Source organism: Lipotes vexillifer, unplaced genomic scaffold (assembly GCF_000442215.2).
Source record: "Lipotes vexillifer unplaced genomic scaffold, Lipotes_vexillifer_v1.1 scaffold500, whole genome shotgun sequence".
In the NCBI taxonomy this organism is placed as follows: domain Eukaryota; kingdom Metazoa; phylum Chordata; class Mammalia; order Artiodactyla; family Lipotidae; genus Lipotes; species Lipotes vexillifer.
This window is the reverse complement of record NW_006778765.1, coordinates 1,753,459-1,775,137: the sequence shown is the minus strand read 5'-3', so window position 1 is coordinate 1,775,137 and position 21,679 is coordinate 1,753,459. Positions and strand designations below refer to the sequence as shown.

Genomic DNA, 21,679 nt, shown 5'->3' with positions numbered 1-21,679 from the left:
AATGGGCCCCCTTGATGGCCTGGGCCACTGAGGCCTGGCGAGAAGCCCCCGCCACCTCTGAGCACACATGGCCTCGGGGAAACGTGTTTTACAGTCTGAGCCTTGCCTGGTACGCTGGAGACACCAGGAGCCCTAGGACAGGGCACTGGCTAAGGCACCCACCAAGGCCCCAAGGGGCAGAGGCTGCCCAACACCCCCCCAGCACGCCTGGGTCCCGGGCACTCACGGGGCCTTACTGGGCGCTTTCATGCCTGGCCTCGCATCCCATGTGACAGCTCCAGGAGGAAAGTGCTGTCATCACCCCCCTTCCTCAGAAAAGGGATTCTTGGCCCCGGGCAGCCAAATCGTCGCTGCCTGACGTGGCACAGGGGCTCTAGAGACAGAACCCCACCCACCCCCTTAGGCCCCGGCGCCCACCCTGCAGCGGCTCCGAGAAGTAGCGGCGGAGGCCATCGTGCAGCACAAAGTACACGGCCTTGGTGGAGAGCAGCACGCAGGCGGTCACCTCTAGCCCCGGGGTCTGGTAGAACACCACCGACGACCACAGGAGGTGCCGCAGCTCCTCGTTTTCCACCTGGACACAGAGGGGCCGGGTTGGGGCCTGCAGGAGAGCAGGGCGGCCAGGGCACACAGCTCCTCCTCCAGGCCTCTGCGGAGGGTGGCCTCCGCCAGCCCCACTACCCAGTGACCTGCCGTCCCAGGGACGGGCCCACAGCCTTGGATGGGGAGGCATGGGACCTCTACTGTGTCTCGTCAATGTATTTATAAACTCCGAAGCAGAGAGGAGGTGAGGGATGGGAGACGGTGTGCTGTGGGGTCTGCCCAGGGCCCGAGGCTAGGAATGGTCACAGGAGGAGGCGGTGATGGAGGGAACAACTGGCCAGGGAAGGGCATCCCAGGTTCTCCCTACTCAGGCCCTCAAAGCTGTGAACAGCTGAAGCTGGGGGAAAAGCCAGCACACATAAGTCTGGGAACCTGAGGCTGACCCCAAGATGAGCCTGCCGGGGCCCAAGGACGACAGTGCCACCTTCCTTCACAGGCACGCTGGCCCTACCTCGGCAACGCTGCTGTGGAAGAACTCGACGATGGCACTCCCCTGCAGGCTGGCGATGTGCCGGAGCGACGGGCAGGCGGGCAGGTGCGAGGGGATCTGATTCTCCTCCGACGTGGACCGGATCAAGTGCTCACTTGGGTACTGGGCGGGGGCCTCCACTTGTGCTGGGGCCTCCGCTGCCGGGGCTGAGGCCCCCACTGAGGCCTCCAAAGGGGTTTCTGCTGAGGCTGGGGCCTCCGCTGGGACCAAAGCTGGCACTGAGGGCTCTGCCGGAGCTGGGATCTTTGCTGGGGTTAGAGCTGGGACCTCTGCTGGGGCTGGGGCTGGGGCTGGAGCTGGAGCCTCTGCCAGGACCTCCTGGAGATGCTGCTCATTGCTGCATCTCCCAATCCCCCAAGAAAAACCATATTAACACATGAATCCCAAATACAGATTCACATCCCACGTGTAACCTCAGTGTGAGGGAAACACATGTACCACACACCACCTCTGGTGTCATCTTGGGATTTCACCTTGGTTCCTTATGGGAAGACCAAAGAGCAGAGAGAAAGTGCCGGGGCCCTTTCTCTTTGGGGGGAGATGGGTAGATAAGGCAGGGCTGAGAAAGACAGATGTGGCTCATGGGCTGAAAAATCATTTTGAGAAGGTGGTAAAGGTGTCAGAAATGCCACTATGGAGTCCAGAGCACAGACCAAGGTGCCCAGGGCTGGGACCTTGGGGAACATGGGGTTGAGAACCAAATACTCAAACTGCTCCTCAGTTTGCCTTTGAGGCCTCCTCCGGTAGCCCGGGATCTCACCCCACTCGGCCACCACTGCATGTGGCCACACTGGGTTTTCTCTGGTCTGTTCCAAGCATGAGATCAAATAATGCTCAGAAAGAACCCTCACAGAAGTTTGGAGCTCCCTGCCAGCAGCCTGCACGCCCAAGCTCATGTTGGTGGGGAGTCCTGGGTGTCACCCTCTCAACTGGACAGTCCAGCTGTTGAAAGAGATCCCTGGGGCCCTGATCTCGCACTGGGCCAAATGCCGCCAAGCCCTCCGGGCTGTCCTCCTGCTGTCTTGGGAGATGCATCTGCTGGGGTGAAGCAGAGTGCCTGCTTTCTGCATGCAGTCCCTACTGTGGGCAGGGTCCAGCCAGGCTTGAGGGTGGCAGGGAAACTGAGACAAAGTGTCACCATCTGAAGCCTCATCACAGGGGCAGGGAGACGGAGAGATGGTCATGCAAGGCCGCCTCTGGCATAAGGGGCTCTCCAGTACCTGGAGGCATCAAGGGTCTCTATGGAGAGCATGGGACTTGAGCTGGGCATAAGAGGGGGTCCCTGATTCAGCCAGGAAGAGGCTGGATGACCTTTGGGAGCACCAGTTGAGGGGCTGGGTTGGAGAGAGAAGGCATGCCCTGTGAGATGTTGGGGTGAGGGTAGGGTCTCCACTGTCCACCAGGATGGAAGAGAAAGTGAGCTACACCATGTTTCATGGGACAGGAAGGCCAACAAACAAAGGGCTTTCTTGCCCAGGTAGGGAAGCCCCAGCATACATGAAGTTGGGAGCAGTAATAGGAGAAAGGGGCACCCTGAAGGGCATAGGGCGCCTCTTGAGCCCCAGGCACGGGTGAACCTGTGGGCGTGACCATGGCCCCACACAAGCCATTATATGCCAACCCCAGGCGGCCCTGAGAGAAGCCAGGCTCGGGGGCAGGAGCAGGGGAAGGAGAGTAAGGAAGAAGAGAACAGGGCTGGGCTTCCCTGGTGGCGCAGTGGTTAAGAATCCACCTGCCAATGCAGGGGACACGAGTTCGAGCCCTGGTCTGGGAAGATCCCACATGCCACAGAGCAACTAAGCCTGTGCGCCACAACTACTGAGCCTGCACTCTAGAGCCCACGAGCCGCAACTACTGAGCCCACGTGCCACAACTACTGAAGCCCACGCGCCTAGAGCCTGTGCTCTGCAACAAGAGAAGCCACCACAAATGAGAAACTCACGCACCTCAATGAAGAGTAGCCCCCGCTTGCCGCAACTAGAAAAAGCCCGCACGCAGCAACCAAGACCCAATGCAGCCAAAAATAAATTAAAAAAAAAAAAAAAAAGAAGAGGACAGGGCTGCCAACTCCTCCCCTCTCTGCACTTCACTCTCCCCCGAGAAGAAAAGGAGCTCTGCACAAAGTGACCACCCAGCTCACACACTCAGACCCTGCTGCTCTCAGCCAACAGCTTCCTTTGGAACGGACTCACAAAGTTACACACAGAGAGGGCCCCTGAGCAACCCAGGTCTTCCTGAGAAGGCGCGTGTGGCTCACCAAAGGGTACGGGCTTGGAGCTGGGGGTCAGAGGCAGGTGGTGCCTGAAGCAGCTCCCTGGCTCACAGAGCCAGCCACGGGACTGCGAGCCTGGAGGCGAGGAGGCGTGGGTGATGCCTAGAGGCCATGCTTGGACCCAGTGGAGAGGGCCAGGCAAGGTGGGAGCAGGAGCCTGGGGACCCAGCCACACAGGACTCTAAATGGCAGAGAACTGGGCCAGCCTAGCTTTGTGGAAGGACAGCTTTCCTGGGCCTCTTCTGAAGCCTTGGGAGATAAGGAGCAGCCCAGCACCAAGCCCGAGGGAGCCAAAGGCAATGCTGAGGGGGTGCTGGAGATCTGGGTGAGGTGAGCGGTCTCAGCCGGCCTCCCGCCCCCTGGCCCCCAAAAGCCCATGCTCAGTCTTACCGGGCCCCGTCCTCGGCAGCCTGGCCATCCACAGGGGGGCTCTGAGGCCTGCCCCCGGTTGCAGGGGTCTTGGCGATGACTACAGTCTTCAGGTCCTGCAGTGAGGCCCGCAGCTGGTTGTAGATGCGCAGGAAGTGGAACTTCTCATGGGGCAGCACAAAGATGGCAGTGACAAAGCGGTAGCCCACAAGCAGCTCAAGCACGTGGCCGTCTGCGAAGGCGCCCCTCGGCTGAGTGCAGCTGCGTGTGGGGTCCAGAAGCACAGTGGAGAGCGGCACACGGCTAAGCTTGAAGCTGTTGCGGTTGCGGCAGTTGTGGGTGCCGCGATTGGGCATGGGGTTGAAGTCGGCCTTGATGACGTTGAGGTGCTGGGGTGTGAGCAGCAGCCAGTAGGGGATGGCAGCAGACTTGACAGCCTCGGAGGGTGCACAGCAGGAGCGCCGCACGGCAGAGCACAGCGTGCAGCTGGCCCACTCGATGTTGCCCGAGTAGTCCCCGGCGGCTGTCTGCACCATGCGCTTGTCACTGTAGACCAGGTACACGGGGAAGCAGCCCTGGCTGCACTCCTGGCAGCCGCCCGCCACCTTGTAGAAGGTGAGCAGCTGGCGCAGGAACTCCTGCAGGCTGGTGTGGCTGCCATAGAGCACGGGGCTGCACAGCATGGCCATGTGCTGCGGGGCGAAGCAAGAGCGCAGGTCAGCGTGGAACTCGTGCAGGTTGGCGGCGTCTGAGATGATGAAGAGCGTGTTCTCGCTGTGCCGCACCTTGAGCACCAGGCACAGCTCCGGCATGAGGAAGCCAAACTCGGTGAGGTCGCCGTGCGGGAAGCAGAACACAAAGCGCAGGGAGGAGAGGATGTGCTGGCTGCTGCCCCGCGACTCCTGGTGCGGGATCTCAAAGACGGCGATGCCGAAGTCTGTGAGCACGAGGCAGGCAGCGAACTGGCGGATGCTGCCCTGCACGTGGATCAAGAAGCACCAGAGCACCTTGAGGATGCGGATGTGCTCCAGCAGGAAGTCCTCATCTGCGCCCAGGGCCCACTCCAGAGCCAGGCGCTCCTCCTCACCCTCCTCCTCCTCCTCCTCCTCTTCCTCTCCTGGCTCACCCTCCTCCTCCACATCCGGGGGCCCCATTTCAAAGTAGCGGTTCTCAGTAACACCCTCCTCCTCCTCCTCATCATCCTCGCCCTGCTCGCCCTGGCCCTCCTCTCGCTGGTTGGCAGCCTCGATCCAAGCAGGTAGCTGCCGCTCGATGGCCTGCCGGATGAGCGTGCTCAGGCGCTGGATGAAGTCCTGGTTGGTGGCGGTGTAGCCAATGCAGGTGAAGGGCAGGAAGATGATCTGGCCGGACCCCGGCACCACCTGGACCTCTGGCTCCGCGTGTTCTGGGCTGTGTGGGGAGAAGCCAGGTCAGTGACATGCTGGGCTGGGATGCCCCCACCTCCCATGCCCAGTCCTGCTGCTGTCCCCCGGCCCTGAAGAAGCAACCCACGGGTCTCCCAAGCCTCCTAAATAGCTGAGCCTGGTCCTAGCAAGCACCCTGGTGGGGAGCCGAGGTGCTGGAAGGCTGGAGCCACCACACTTCCAGGGCCCAGACCACAGGCATCCAACACAATCCTGCGCACATCATGAAGACTTCTCAGTCCTTCAGATGCTGGCCACAAGCCCCAAGAGCAATGAGTGCTCATGGGCATGGACTAACTTGACAACAGTCCCCTGCAGGGGCACCCAGTCGCCTTCACAGGTGAGAGGCGTGGGGAGTGGGCTGGGGGTCTTAGGACCTTCACATTTATTTTTTATTTTTTATTTTTTTTGCGGTACGCAGGCCTCTCACTGCTGTGGCCTCTCCCGTTGCGGAGCACAGGCTCCGGACGCGCAGGCTCAGCAGCCATGGCTCACGGGCCCAGCCATTCCGCAGCATGTGGGATCTTCCCGGACCAGGGCACGAACCCATGTCCCCTGCATCAGCAGGCGGACTCTCAACCACTGCACCACCAGGGAAGCCCAGGACCTTCACATTTAAATTCAAGCTCCTTTAGAGATAGGCAATCTACCTGAAAAAGAATCCAGAGTAATGATGATTCAAAATCTCAGAAAGAGAATGTAGGCACAGACCAAGAAGATACAAGAAATGTTTAGCAAAGAGACAAAAGATTTAAAGAACAGAGATGAACAACACAGTAAGTGAAATGAAAAACACACCAGGAGGAATCAGTCGCAGAATAACTGAGGCAGAAGAACGAATAAGTGAGCTGGAAGACAGAGTGGTGGAAATCACTGCCACAGAACTGAATAAAGAAAAAAGAATGAAAAGAAATGAGGACAGTCTCAGAGACTTCTGGGACGTTAAATGCACCAACATTCACATTATAGGGGTCCCAGAAGAAGAAGAGAAAGGGAAAGGGCCTGAGAAAGTATTTGAAGAGATCATAGCTGAAAACTTCCGTAACACGGGAAAGGAAACAGTCACCCAAGTCCAGAAAGCACAGAGTCCCATACAGGATAAACCCAAAGAGAAACACACCGAGACACATATTAATCAAACTGACAAAAATTAAATACAAAGAAAAAGTATTAAAAGCAACAAGGGAAAAGCAACAAATAACATACAAGGGAATCCCTATAAGGTCATCAGCTGATTTTCAGCAGAAACTCTTGAAGGCCAGAAGAGAGTGTCACAAGATATACACATACACACACACACACACACACACACACACGTCTTTTAAACATCGTTATTGGAGTATAAGTGATGAAAGGGAAAGACCTACAACCAAAAATACTCTAATAAGCAAGGCTCTCATTCAGATTCAACAGAGAAATCAAAAGCTTTACAGACAAGCAAAAGCTAAGAGAATTCAGCATCACCAAATTAGCCTTACAACAAATGCTAAAGGAACTTCTCTAGGCAGGGGGGTAAAAAAAGAGGCCACAACTAGAAATAAGAAAATCACAAATGGGAAAGCTCACTGGTAAATGCAAACATAAAGTAATTAAGTAGGAAATCACCCATACACAAATATGATGTCAAAACCAGCAACCATGAGGAGACTACAAATGCAGAATATGGGAACTGCATTTGAAATCAAGAGACCAGCAACTTAAAACAACCTTGTATGCAGACTGCTATATCAAAACCTCATGAGAACTGCAAACCAAAAAACTAAAATAGATACACACACAAAAAAGAAAAAGCAACCCAAACACAACACTAAAGATAGTCATCAAACCATAAGAGAAGAGAACAAAATTTTCAGAAGAAAGAAGACCAACAAAAACAAATCCAAAACAATTTAAAAAATGGCAATACGAACAAACATATCGATAATTACCCTAAATGTAAATGGATTAAATGCTCCAACCAAAAGATGCAGACTGGCTGAATGGATACAAAAACAAGACCAGTATATATGCTGTCTACAAGAGACCCACTTCAGACCAAGGAACATATATAAACCGAAAGTGAGGGGATGGAAAAAGAGATTCCATGCGATGGAAATCAAAAGAAAGCTGGAGTAGCAATACTTGTATCGGACAAAATAGACTGTTACAAGAGATAAGAAAGGACACTACATACTGATCAAGGAATCAATCCAAGAAGAAGATATAACAATTGTAAATATATATGCACCCAACATAGGAACACCTCAATTACATAAAGCAAATGCCAAAAGCCGTAAAAGGGGAAATCAACGGTAACACAATAACAGTGGGGGACTTTAACACCCCACTTACACCAATGGACAGATCATCCAGACAAAAAATCAACAGGGAAACACAAGCCTTAAATGATACATCAGACCAGATGGATTTAATTGATATTTATAGGGCACTCCACCCGAAAACAGCAGAATACACTTTCTTCACAAGTGCACATTGAACATTCTGCAGGACAGATCACATCTTGGGAAACAAATCAAGCCTCGGTAAATTTAAGAAAACTGATATCATATTAAGCATCCTTTCCGACCACAATGCTATGAGATTAGAAATCAATTACAGGAAAAAAAATTATAAAAAACACAAACACATGGAGGCTAAACAATATGTTACTAAACAACCAATGCATCACTGAAGAAATCAAAGAGGAAATCAGAAAATACCTAGAGACAAATGACGAAAACATGACGATCCAAAACCTATGGGATGCAGCAAAGGCAGTTCTAAGAGGGAAGTTTAGAGCAATACAATCTTACCTCAGGAAACAAGAAAAATCTCAAATAAACAACCTAACCTTAGACCTAAAGGAACTAGAGAAAGAAGAACAAACAAAACCCAAAGTGAGTAGAAGAAATCATAAAGACCAGAGCAGAAATAAATGAAATAGAGACAAAGAAAACAATAAAAAAGATCAATGAAACTAAAAGCTGGTTCTTTGAAAAGATAAACAAAATTGATAAACCTTTAGCTAGAGACTCATCAGGGAAAAAAGGGAGAGGGCTCAAATCAATAAAATTAGACATGAAAAAGGGTAAGTAACAAATGACACCACAGAAGTACGAAGGATAATAAGAGACGATTACAAGCAACTATACACCAATAAAACGGACAACCTGGAAGAAATGGACAAATTCTTAGAAAGGTACAACCTTCCAAGGCTGAACCAGGAAGAAACAGAAAATAGGAACAGACCAATCACAAGTACTGAAATTGAAACTGTGATTAAAAAACTTCCACCAAACAAAAGTCCAGGACCAGATGGCTTCACAGGCGAATTCTATCAAACATTTAGAGAAGAGTTAACACCTCTCCTCCTCAAACTCTTCCAAAAAGTTGCAGAGGAAGGAACACTCCCAAGCTCATTCTATGAGGCCACCGTCACCCTGATACCAAAACCAGACAAAGATACCACACAAAAAGAAAATTACAGACCAATATCACTGATGAAAGCAGACACAAAAATTCTCACCAAAATACTAGCAAACAGAATCCAACAGCACATTAAAAGGATCATACACCATGATCAAGTGGGGTTTATCCCAGGAATGCAAGGATTCTTCAATATATGCAAATCAATCAATGTGATAAACCATATTAACAAACCGAAGGAGAAAAACCATATGATCATCTCAATAGATGCAGAAAAAGCTTTCGATAAAATCCAACACCCATTTATGATAAAACCCCTCCAGAAAGTAGGCATAGAGGGAACTTACCTCAACATAATAAAGGCCATATATGACAAACCCACAGCCAACATCGTTCTTAATGGTGAAAAACTGAAACCATTTCCTCTAAGATCAGGAACAAGACAAGGATGTCCACTCTCACCACTATTATTCAACACAGTTATGGAAGTTTTAGCCACAGCAATCAGAGAAGAAAAAGAAATAAAAGGAATCCAAATTGGAAACAAGAAGTAAAGCTGTCACTGTTTGCAGATGATATGATACTATGCATAGAGAATCCTAAAGATCCTACGAGAAAACTACTAGAACTAATCAATGAATTTGGTAAAGTAGCAGGATACAAAACTAATGCGCAGAAATCTCTTGCATTCCTATACATTAATGATGAAAAATCTGAAAGAGAAATTAAGGAAACACTCCCATTTACGATTGCAACAAAAAGAATAAAATACCTAGGAATAAACCTACATAAGGAGACAAAAGACCTGTATGCAGAAAACTATAAGACACTAATAAAAGAAATCAAAGGTGACACAAACAGATGGAGAGATATACCATGTGCTTGGATTGGAAGAATCAACACTGTGAAAATGACTCTACTACCCAAAGCAATCTACAGATTCAATGCGATCCTTATCAAACTACCAATGGCATTTTTCACATAACTAGAACAAAAAATTTCACAATTTGTAAGGAAACACAAAAGACCCCAAATAGCCAAAGCAATCTTGGGAAAGAAAAATGGAGCTGGAGGAATCAGGCTCCCCGACTTCAGACTACACTACAAAGCTACAGTAATCAAGGCAGTATTGTACCGGAACAAAAAGAGAAATATAGATCAATGGAACAGGATAGAATGCCCAGAGATAAACCCACTCACATATGGTCACCTTTTTTTTGATAAAGGAGGCAAGAACATACAATGGAGAAAAGACAGCCTCTTCAATAAGTGGTGCTGGGAAAACTGGACAGCTACATGTAAAAGAATGAAATTAGAACACTCCCTAACACCATACACAAAAGTAAATTCAAAATGGATTAAAGACCTAAATGTCAGACACTATAAAACTTTTATAGGAAAACACAGGCAGAACACTCTATGACATAAATCACAGCAACATCCTTTTTGACCCACCTCCTAGACAAATGGAAATAAAAACAAAAATAAACAAATGGGACCTAATGAAACTCAAAAGCTTTTACACAGCAAAGGAAAACATAAACAAGATGAAAAGACAACCCTCAGAATGGGAGAAAATATTTGTAAATGAAGCAACTGACAAAGGATTAATCTCCAAAATTTACAAGCAGCTCATTATCAAAAAAAACAAACAACCCAATCCAAAAATGGGCAGAAGACCTAAACAGACATTTCTCCAAAGAAGATATACAGATTGCCAACAAACACATGAAAGGATGCTCAACATCACTAATCATTAGAGAAATGCAAATCAAAACTAAGTGAGGTATCACCTCACACCAGTCAGAATGACCATCATCAAAAAATCTACACACAATAAATGCTGGAGAGGGTGTGGAGAAAAGGGAACCCTCTTGCACTGTTGGTGGAATGTAACTTGATACAGCCACTATGGAGAACAGTATGGAGGTTCCTTAAAAAACTAAAGATAGAACTAACATACGACCCAGCAATCCCACTACTGGGCATATACCCTGAGAAAACCATAATTCAGAAAGAGTCATGTACCCCAATGTTCACTGCAGCTTATTTACAATAGCCAAGACATGGAAGCAACCTAAGTATCCATCGACAGATGAATGGATAAAGAAGACGTGGTACATATATACAATGGAATATGATAAAGAAAATGTGGCAAATATATACAACGGAATATTACTCGGCCATGAAAAGAAACGAAATTGAGTTATCTGTAGTGAGGTGGATGGAACTAGAGTCTGTCATACAGAGTGAAGTAAGTCAGAAAGAGAAAAACAAATACCATATGCTAACACATATATATGGAATCTAAAAAAAAAAAAAAAAAAAAGGTCCTGAAGAACCTAGGGGCAGGACAGGAATGAAGATGCAGATGTAGAGAATGGACTTGAGGACACAGGGAGGAGGAAGGGTAAGCTGGGACGAAGTGAGAGAGTGGCATGGACATATATACACTACCAAATGTAAAATAGACAGCTAGTGGGAAGCAGCTGCATAGCGCAGGGAGATTAGCTCGGTGCTTTGTGACCACCTAGAGGGGTGGGATAGGGAGGGTGGGAGGGAGACACAAGAGGGAGGAGATACAGGGATATATGTATAGCAGATTCACTTTGTTATAAAGCAGAAACTACTACACCATTGTAAAGCAATTATACGCTAATAAAGATGTTTAAAAATATATATACTAGCAAACAGAATCCAACAACACCTTAAAAGGATCATACACCATGATCAAGTGGGATTTATCCCAGGATGCAAGGATTCTTCAATATATGCAAATCAGTCGATGTGATACACCACATTAACAAACTGAAGAATAAAAACTATATGATCATCTCAATAGATGCAGAAAAAGCTTTTGACAAAATCCAACACCCACTTAGGATAAAAAGTCTCTAGAGATCGGGCACAGAGGGAACCTACCTCAACATAATAAAGGCCATATAAGACAAACCCACAGCCAATATCATTCTCAATGGTGAAAAACTGAAAGCATTTCCTCTAAGATCAGGAACAAGACAAGGATGTCCACTCTTGCCACTTTTATTCAACACAGTTTTGGAATTTCTAGCCATGGCAATCAGAGAAGAAATAAAGGAATCCAAATTGGAAAAGAAGAAGTAAAACTGTCACTGTTTGCAGATGACACGATACTATACACAGAGAACCCTCAAGACACTACCAGAAAACTACTAGAGCTCATCAGTGAATTTGCAGGATACGAAATTAATACACAGAAATCTCTTGCATTCCTATACACTAACAACAAGAGATCAGAAAGAGAAATTAAGGAAACACTCCCATTTACCATTGCAACAAAAAGAATAAAATACCTAGGACTAAACCTACCTAAGGAGGCAAAAGACCTGTACTCAGAAAACTATAAGATGCTGATGAAAGAAGTCAAAGATGACACAACCAGATGGAGAGATGTACTATGTTCTTGGATTGGAAGAATCAACATTGTCAAAATGACTCTACTACCCAAAGCAATCTATAGATTCAATGCAATCCCTATCAAATTACCACTGGCATTTTTCACAGAAGTAAAACAAAAAATTTCACAATTTGTATGTAAACACAAAAGACCCCGAACAGCCAAAGCAATCTTGAGAAAGAAAAACGGAGCTGGAGGAATCAGCCTCCCTGACTTCAGACTATACTACAAAGCTACAGTAATCAAAACAGTTTGGTACTGGCATAAAAACAGAAATATAGATCAATGGAACAGGAGAGAAAGCCCAGAGATAAACCCACACATCTATGGTCAACTAATCTATGACAAAGGAGGCAAGAATATACAATGGAGAGAAGACAGTCTCTTCAATAAGTGGTGCTGGGAAAAAACTGGACAGCTACATGTGAAAGAGTGAAATTAGAACACTCCCTAAGACCGTACACAAAAATAAACTCAAAATGGATTAAAGACCTAAATGTAAGGCCTGATACTATACAACTCTTAGAGGAAAATATAGGCAGCACTCAACAGGCACATGAAAAGATGCTCAATATCACTAATCATCAGGGAAATGCACACCAAAACCACAATGAGCTATCACCTCACATGTGTCAGAATGGCTATCATCAGAAAGAATGCAAATAATGTTGGCAAGGATGTGGAGAAAAGGGAATTCTTATATACTGTTGGTGGAAATATAACTTGGTGCAGCCACTGTGGAAAACAGTATGGAGGTTTCTCAAAAAACTAAAAATAGGGCTTCCCCGGTGGCGCAGTGGTTGAGAGTCCGCCTGCCGATGCAGGGGACATGGGATCGTGCACCGGTCCGGGAAGATCCCACATGCCGCAGAGCAGCTGGGCCCGTGAGCCATGGCCGCTGAGCCTGCGGGTCCGGAGCCTGTGCTCCGCCAACGGCAGAGGCCACAACAGTGAGAGGCCCGCGTACCGCAAAAATAATAAAATAAAATAAAATAAAATAAATAGAACTACCATATGACCCAGCAATTCCATTCCTGGGTATACACCCCCAAAAAACCAAAACACTAATTCAAAAAGATAGATGTGCCCCAATGTTCATAGCAGCATTATTCACAATTGCCAAGATATGGAAGCAACCTAAGTGTCCATCAACAGATGACTGGATAAAGAAGATGTGGTACATATGTACAATGGAATACCACTCAGCCATAAAAATAATGAAATTTTGCCATTTGAAACAACATGGATGGACTTGGAGGGTACTATGATAAGTGAAATAAGTCAAACAGACAAATATTGTATGATATCACTTTTATGTGGAATCTAAGAAATAAAACAAACTGGTGACTATAACAAAACAGATATAGAGAACTAGTGTTTATCAATGGGGAGAGGGAAGGAAGGATGGGCCAGATAGGGGTACAGGATTAAGAAATATGAACTATTATGTATAAAAAAACGGTACAAGGATATATTGTACAACACAGGGAATAGTCAATATTTTATAATAACTATAACTGGATTATAACCTTTAAAAATTAAATCACTATATTGTACACCTGTAACATATAATACTGTACATCAACTATACTTCAATTAAAAAAACAAGCAAACTAAAATATATGTATATATATATATACGTATACTGTATATGTATATATATATGTATATAAATATACATATTGTATATGTATACATTGTATACGTATATAAGTATATGTATACATATATACATATATTGCTGACATAAATCGCAGCAATATCTTTTTTGGTCCACCTCCTAGAGTAATGAAAATAAAAACAAAAATAAACAAATGGGACCTAATTTAACTTAAAAGGTTTTGCACAGCAAAGGAAACCATAAACAAAATGAAAAGACAACCCACATGTGGAGAAAAGGGAACCCTCTTGCACTATTGGTGGGAATGTAAATTGATACAGCCACTATGCAGAACAGTATGGAGGTTCCTTAAAAAACTAAAAATAGAATTACTGTATAACCCAGCAATCCCACTACTGGGCATATACCCAGAGAAAACCATAATTCAAAAAGACACATGCACCCCAATGTTCATTGCAGCACTATTTACAATAGCCACGTCATGGAAGCAACCTAAATGCCCATCGATAGACAAATGGATAAAGAAGATGTGGCACATATATAAAATGGAGTATTACTCAGCCATTAAAAAAAAGGACGAAATTGAGTCATTTGTAGAGACATAGATGGATCCAGAGACTGTCCTACAGGGTGAAGTCAGAAAGAGAAAAACAAATATCATATATTAATACATATATGTGGGACCTAGAAAGATGGTACAGATGAACCGGTCTGCAGGGCAGAAACAGAGACACAGATATAGAGAACAAACATATGGACACCAAGGGGGGGAAAGCAACGGGGGGGGGTGGTGGTGGTGGTGGTGGTGGGATGAATTGCGAGATTGGGACTGACGTATATACACTAATATGTATAAAACAGATAACTAATAAGAACCTACAGAAACTAACACACCAGTGTAAAGCAATTATACTCCAATAAAGATGTTAAAAAAAAAAATGAAAAAACCCACAGAATGGAAGAAAGCATTTGCAAACAAAGCGACTAACAAGGGATTAATCTCCAAAATATACAAACGGTTCATGCAGCTCAATATCAAAAAAAACAAACATCCCAGTCAAAAAATGAGTGGAAGATCTAAATAGACATTTCTCCAAAGAGACATGTAGATGGACAAAAAGCACATGAAAAGATGCTTAACATCATTAATTATTAGAGAAATGCCAATCAAAACTACAGTGAGGTTTCAACTCACACCGGTCAGAATGGCCAACATCAAAAAATCTACAAACAGTAAATGCTGGAGACGGTGTGGAGAAAAAGGAACCCTCTTGCACTGTTCGTGGGAATGTAAAGCGGTACAACCATTATGGAGAACGGTATAGAGGTTCCTTAAAAAACTAAATATAGAACTACTATATGATCCAGCAATCCCACTCCTGGCCATATATCCGGAGAAAACCATAATTCGAAAAGCTACATGCACCCCAATGTTCACTGCAGCACTGTTTACAACAGCCAAGACATGGAAGCAACCTAAATGTCCATCAACAGGTGAATGGATAAAGAAGATCTGGTACATATATACAATGGAACACTACTCAACCATAAAAAAGAATGAAATAATGTCATTTGCAGCAACATAGATGGACCTAGGAATTGTCATACTAAGTGAAGTTAGACAAAGACAAATATCATATATCACTTATATGTGGAATCTAAAAAAAGTAGTACAAATAAACTTATTTACAAAACAGAAATAGAGTCACAGATGTAGATAACAAGCTTATGATCACCAGGGGGAATTGGAGGAGGAATAAAATGGGAGATTGTGATTCGTATGTATACACTACTATATATAAAATAGATAATAAGGACCTACTGTATAGCACAGGAAACTCTAGTCAACACTCTGTAACGATCTATATGGGAAAAGACCTTAAAAAGAGTGGATATATGTATAACTGATTCACTTTGCTGTACACCTGAAACTAATACAACATTGTAAATCAACTATACTCCAATAAAAATTTTAAAAAGTAAATTCAAGCGCCTCTTGGCCTCTATTGGCCCTGGTGAAAAAGGGTATGTACAATGGGTTGGGGAACCTCTTCTGTAAAGACAGTAAACACTTGAGGCTTTGGGGGCTACCCCACCCACATCGCTTTTTTTTTTAAAAACAGCTCCTTAAGAATGGAACAATCATTTTTAGCTCACAGACTGTACAAAACAGGCAGTGGACTAAATTGGCTTTGACCTGCTGACCCCTAGCGTAGGATAACGTGTCAATGCAAAGTTTAGGGATTAGAACTTGGAAACAGACCAGAGCCCATTTCAGCTGTGTTTATTTATTTAAAGGAAGAAATAGTTCTACAGGACTTCTGCAAACAGACTTTTAAGATAATCTTGGTAACTACGGGCCCACAGAGTGCGTGCAGAAGGCCCAGAATGCCTTCCACGATGGCCTCTTCCTTACCTTGCACCGCCAACAGCTCCCGGCACGTCTCTCAAATCATCAGAAGGTGCCTGCCAGGAAAGGAAACGCGGTCAGCCCCCACCTGCCGCAGACATGCCCTGGTATTCACCGGGCGGCAGGCCCCGAGCACTCCTTCGTGGCCCAGCAGGAGACTCCTTGCTACCCCCACACTCCACCCTAGGGTGGATTCTGGGGCCCAGAAGAGGCAGAGAGACTCACTCAGTCATCCTGCCAGTACACAGAAGAGCTAAGATTCCCAACCGTGTCGGTCTGACCCCAGCCCACACTCCCAACCCCTGGGCCAAAGCCTCTCGCCCTCCGCAAGCTCAGCTTGTGCCTCCAGGTATGGCATCTGAATGTTCCCTGTGCCATCCCACAGGGTCCATGTGGACCATCTACCAACTTGGTACCGGGCCAGCAGAGGACATGGTGAGCGGAGGCTGTGCAGTGCCTGGCAAGGCCCTCCCAATGGTCTCTGGGCATCGGGGAAGACCTAGGGCTCAGGAGCCTCCTGCTGTGACCCTGGGGAGGGTGAAGGGAGAGTGCAGTGGAGTGCTGGGACAGAGCGAGGACTCTGCCCACTACCCCAGTGCCACACGGCCGTGACACTGTGTTGGTGAAGAGAGACAGGGCTGGGCAGGCCCAGCTACCAAGCACACTCCCCACGCACACAGCAAATGAGCCCCTCGCACCACACCTGCCGTCCTCTTTCTTTCCAAGACACAGGAAGCAGCTCAGGGCCCTCAGGAGCAGCCATGGAAGAAGTAACAGAGTCACAGCGTGTCCCAGATTACCAGGGTGGGTGACGTGCAGAAACAGGCAAAATGGCCCAGGGGTGCCAGACAGCAGGGGGAGAAACTGCCTGATGGGTGTGGAGCCCAAACAAGCCACCCCTGACCAGGGCCTTCTGAACTTTCCCCAGGGAGTCTGCTCACATGCACTAAGGGTTATGTGGCTTTGCCCCCCAGGGTCCAGTAAGAGAAAACTGCCTATTCCCATCAGTCCAAAGAAAGAGACAGACAAGACGACAGACGCTAACTGAACAGACCCTTAACCACAAAGCAAAGCTGCCAAGCACTGGCAGCATCTGCTACAACTCCAGCCAGGCCACCTCATACTTCCAGACAGCTTCAGGCAGAAGAGCTGGCCGCAGAGGTAACCAACCCCCAGAAGCAGGAGGAGGATGTTACCTGTCCCGCAGGGATGGACTCCAAGGAATCAGAGCATCCCCGCGCAATGGGCCGGTCCTCAGGAGTCAGACTGTCGGTGGATGACAGGCTGCTGGCCAGGGCCTCTTCTTGCACAAACATGATTCCTGGAGAGACCAGGGGCAGGCGGGTGGGGCAGGCGGGGCAGGGAGAGCAGCCATTCAACAAATGGGGCTGGGCCCTCGGGCTACTGGCATGGCTGGGGGCTAATCAGACCCCAAACCTAGCCACATGGATTATAGAAGAAAATGTTGAAACTGAAATCTTAAAATAACTAGAAGAACAAATGACTGCTTATCTAATCTCACGGTAGGGAGAGATTTTCTGAGCCTAAATCCAAAGGAAGAAATTGAGGTGTGACTGCATAAAAGTTAAACTTCTGTAAGTAAAAAAAGAAACCTAAACGAAACGAGAAAAAAGTGCTCACAACATTTGTCAAAGGCTTGTATCTTTAATCTATAAAAACGCTCTTACAGATAACAAAAAATGGGGGGAGAAAATTAAAAATCCCATTAGGAGACTGCAAAGAATGAACAGACATTCCACAAAAGATCGGCCAACAGGCATAACACAAGATAAAAGCTCACCCTCGCGCGAGCCATCAAAGAAGGGCAAGTTTGGCCTCTCACTTTGGCAAAGGTCAGGCTGTTTGGCCTAACTGGCAGAGGCAGGCACTGGGGTGCAAGCTGCCCCACCCATTTGGAGAGCAGTTTGGCAATATGTCCATCAAGAGCCTTAAACGTGTTTGCTCCTAGAGCGTCTTCATGGGGAAATGGTTCAAGTCCCCCTACCCACCACTCCAGCATCCCTGCGGAATTTTGCAGACACAGGGGCACAAGACCCCTCATCGGAAGGCCAGGCGTTCTTGCAGGCTCGGGTTTCCTCCAGGGCTGGCGAGGACAACCGATGCCCACCTTCCCACAGGACACATCCCATTGACCCTCCCCTGGGCCACCGCCCGTGGACAGCACACTCTGACTCACTTGGGCTGCTTTTGAAGACTGCTGACGCTGTTGTATTATTATTACAGCTTGTCTGGGCCCATTACTTCACTCCAGACATTTTCCACACTGGTTGAGGGTAAAATCTTTTTTAACTTTCTCCTAAATGCAGCTGATTGGATGAATGCTGGGCATCAACTCCAAGTTTCACAGAAACCTGGAGAAGCCCAGAGCTTGCCTCCATAGCCTGGCTTTACCACCAGTCACCACGGCCCAACAAAATGCCTCAGAGAACTCACAGCCCCAGAGGTCACAGGCCCTCGTCCAGCTCAGCTGCTAGCTGGGGTCAGGACAGCTCACAATGGCCCAGGTCCTCTGCCCACGGGCTAGGCAGGCAGATGGCCCAAGCCCAGACACACCCCAGGGCAAAGCAGCAGGGGCTGTGCACAGGCAGGAAGGGCAGCAGGCACACAGCCAGGCATGAAGCGTGCTGCTCTCTCCTGGAACCCACCCCCTCCTCCCTCGCATGCTCAGATCCTACCATCCTTTGAAATTCACCTCACATACAACTCCACTGCAAAGTCCTCTCTGCTCTAGACAGACTTCTGTCTTCCACAAATGACCCAAATCATTCTGCCCTGTTCTCCCTTGGGGGTACAGCTCATCTTCCCAAGAGACTCCAAGTTCCTCAGGGGCACTGTCCTGGTCATCTTGAAACCCTCCAAAAAGGACGTAGGTAGGAAGCCCTTACTGACCCCTTCTGATGGACCAGAAGCAGTGCTAAGTACTTCCCCAGCATTAGTTCACGCACGCCTCCCGTTATTTACCACAGCTCATCAAATCTAAGATGCGTAGATGTGGCGCCATCTTGGTCTCAGCAGGTGTCCACGGAAGGTTTTCACACAACTCCATCACGAATACCAGCTGGCTGACAGCGACTATGAGACGCCACTGACTGAAAGATGCATCTCAATTTCAGAGAAGTCACAAGGTGGAAATGTGTGCATCTTAGAATCGATGAAGCAGGGTAGAGAAAACAGAGCTTCGGGAGGCAACAAGTTGCTTGAGGGCCCACAGCCAGAAAGCTGGGATGCAAACTCAGGCGACCCAGCCCAGGTGCCTGCTCCTAACCCCTTCTCTATGGCCTCCTCTCAGCCCCTGGACCTGGCTGGAGAATCAACTCGGTCATCTTGCACATCAGTCCCTGTGGCCACAACCCTCCATGGCTCCAACAAGATGGCTAACAGCTCCTGAGATGACCAGAGGCCTGGTGTTTACTGGACAGCGCCCCTCCAGGCAGGCCCCCGGGGGCCCAGTTTATTCACAAGTATGTTCACTTCTACAGAACTGGGCTGGAAACAAAGCTGCTCCCCCACCTAGGGAGAAATCCTCGCCCATGCAGGCAAAGTCCAATAGCACGTGGCTGAACACAAACTTCTGCGGATTCCTCCACGTTAGCAAGAAAAAGAACATTTTCCTGTCACAACCCACCCAAGCCCTGTTTGGAACTGAGGAAATGTGGATAGGGACAGTCTTTCTGCTTCCTTCCTGGACTGTGGTCTGTACAAACAAGTGGTCAGAAAGGGCCACTCAGAGAATGGGACAGGGGACATCAGAACGCTTAGACGGGGCCCAACCTTTGTTGTTTCTCACCAAAAGGAAAGAGATGTGCACACAGAGACATCCACTGCAGTTTTATTTATAAGAGGTGCAGATCTGGAGACAACATCTAAAGGTCCAGTAGCGGGAAGGGGGAAGACTACAGTGAGCCACTGCGTGGCGTGTCCCCAGGAGCGGGGGCAGCGAGGAAAGGGGCTGAGGCCTGGGCCTGGCTGGTGCAGAGGCTTTGCCACCAAAGGGGGCACTGCCCGCAGCTACGGCTGTAGGGGCAGACGCCTCCCTCGCCGCCTGCGGCTCACTCATTCCCCGACTCAACAAACGCTGACTGAGAACAGGATGGGCCCTGGCCCCAGAGCCTAGCCATGCAGTCTCCCCACAGGCACCCAGGGCTGTGACAGGCAGCACGGGGCGGGGGGCCTGAGGAGGGCTCTGACCCCTTGGCAGGAGACACGGTCAGGGAAGCATCTTCACAGTGATACAAACCCCCTCCCCTTTTACATAAAAAAATAAAACCGCACTTTCTCAGTCAAGAGTGTTACAAAAGCAAACGGACGACTGCTCCAGCACCAACGTCCCCATCCACTCTCTGGCTCACGACCACGGCTGTGACCTCGGTGCGCTGCCCCGCGCAGGCTCTCTGACTCAACCCAGCACTTCTCCTTTCTTATCCAGCCTTCCCCTCGGCTGTGATGGCTGCAGGGTATTCTGGAGGACCACAGCTTAATCTCCCTCTCACTCTGACATCCATCACAGCCCGTGTTTAGCTAGCATAAACAGTGCTGCGGTGAGCATCTCACCTCCCACTTCCCTGTTATCTTATCCCACTAAGATAAAATCCCCACCAGCGGGGTTACCAGGTCAAGGGGTGGAAACGTTTTTCTGGCTCTTGAAACATAGGGTCAAACTGTTTTCCCAAGACCTCACACCAAGTTCTCCGTCTCCAGGAGCCCGGGTGGGCGGCGTTCTTTCCTGTGTGTCCCGAGCCTCGGCTCCACTCGGGACGGCACACCCTCCCCTCTTCCATGGGGGCCGGGCCAGCAGACACTCATGGGACCTGCTTCACTCACTCATCTCCGAGGATGCCTGGGTTCAGAGGTGAAAGCCCTTTGAAAACGCTAAGACAGTGGGTGGATGAAAGGGATTGGTCTTCCATGGGTTCACAGACAGCCCAACTGGGCCCCACCAACACAGCGTTTGGGGCTGGGTCATACCACCAGGGCCATGGCAATGAGGCACGCTCCCCACGCAGGTATCGGGGTGCCCGACTTAGGGAAGTAACCAGGCCTGGGTTCCCATGAACAAGGAGCCAGTCTGCCCCCACTGCCTGTGAGCCAGTGGGGTCCTTATGGGCCAGCAGCCAGTTCAAAGAGCACACCCCGTGGTACCCTAGAGGATCTGGATGTGTGTGTCAGAGCAATTGGGAGTCCTCACTAAGCAAACCTCAGCCAGGCACCCCCCCAGCCATGCGCCACCCCGAGAGGGGCTGGTATGGAGACAGCACCATGCCCTCCCTGCATCTGAACCATGCAGGGAACAGGTGCCGGCATCTCTCCCCCAACGCCAGCCCAGCTGGGGGCCCAGGCAGGGCCCAGGCAGGGCACGTGCAGCTCTGCCAGGGAGAAAGATACACACGCGATTACCTTGGTTGGAGAGGATGGGCTGGGGCAGGGAGGCGGAGGTGGGAGCCACGGTAGGAGGGGAGCTGCTGGGCCTGACGCACGGGGCAGCAGACAGCCTAGAATCCTCACTGACCTGAGGAGAAGTGCTGAGTCAGTCGGGGAGAGGAGACAGATCCAGAAGAAGAGAACAGAGCCTGGCAGAGCCTGAGATGTGAGAAGCTCATGGCTCTCACAAACATCAGTGACAGGGAAAGA

At 48.4% G+C, this 21,679-nt stretch overlaps 1 protein-coding gene across 2 annotated transcripts in view; it reads right to left on the bottom strand.

The window, feature by feature from the left end:
* The window catches only part of NISCH (nischarin), a 43,689-nt gene that overhangs the window by 1,904 nt on the left and 20,106 nt on the right, over nt 1-21,679 (bottom strand). The window contains exons 13-19 of one of the 2 annotated variants that reach the window (XM_007451860.1): nt 21,446-21,557; nt 17,227-17,351; nt 16,037-16,086; nt 3,756-5,144; nt 1,253-1,430; nt 1,055-1,207; nt 418-574 (exon numbers count right to left, since the gene is read on the bottom strand). In XM_007451860.1, the coding sequence (XP_007451922.1) occupies nt 418-574; nt 1,055-1,207; nt 1,253-1,430; nt 3,756-5,144; nt 16,037-16,086; nt 17,227-17,351; nt 21,446-21,557 (2,164 nt within the window). Of the gene's footprint in view, nt 1-417; nt 575-1,054; nt 1,208-1,252; nt 1,431-3,755; nt 5,145-16,036; nt 16,087-17,226; nt 17,352-20,868; nt 20,889-21,445; nt 21,558-21,679 lie in introns of those variants that run through there. The other variant, XM_007451861.1, reaches the window with a different exon arrangement.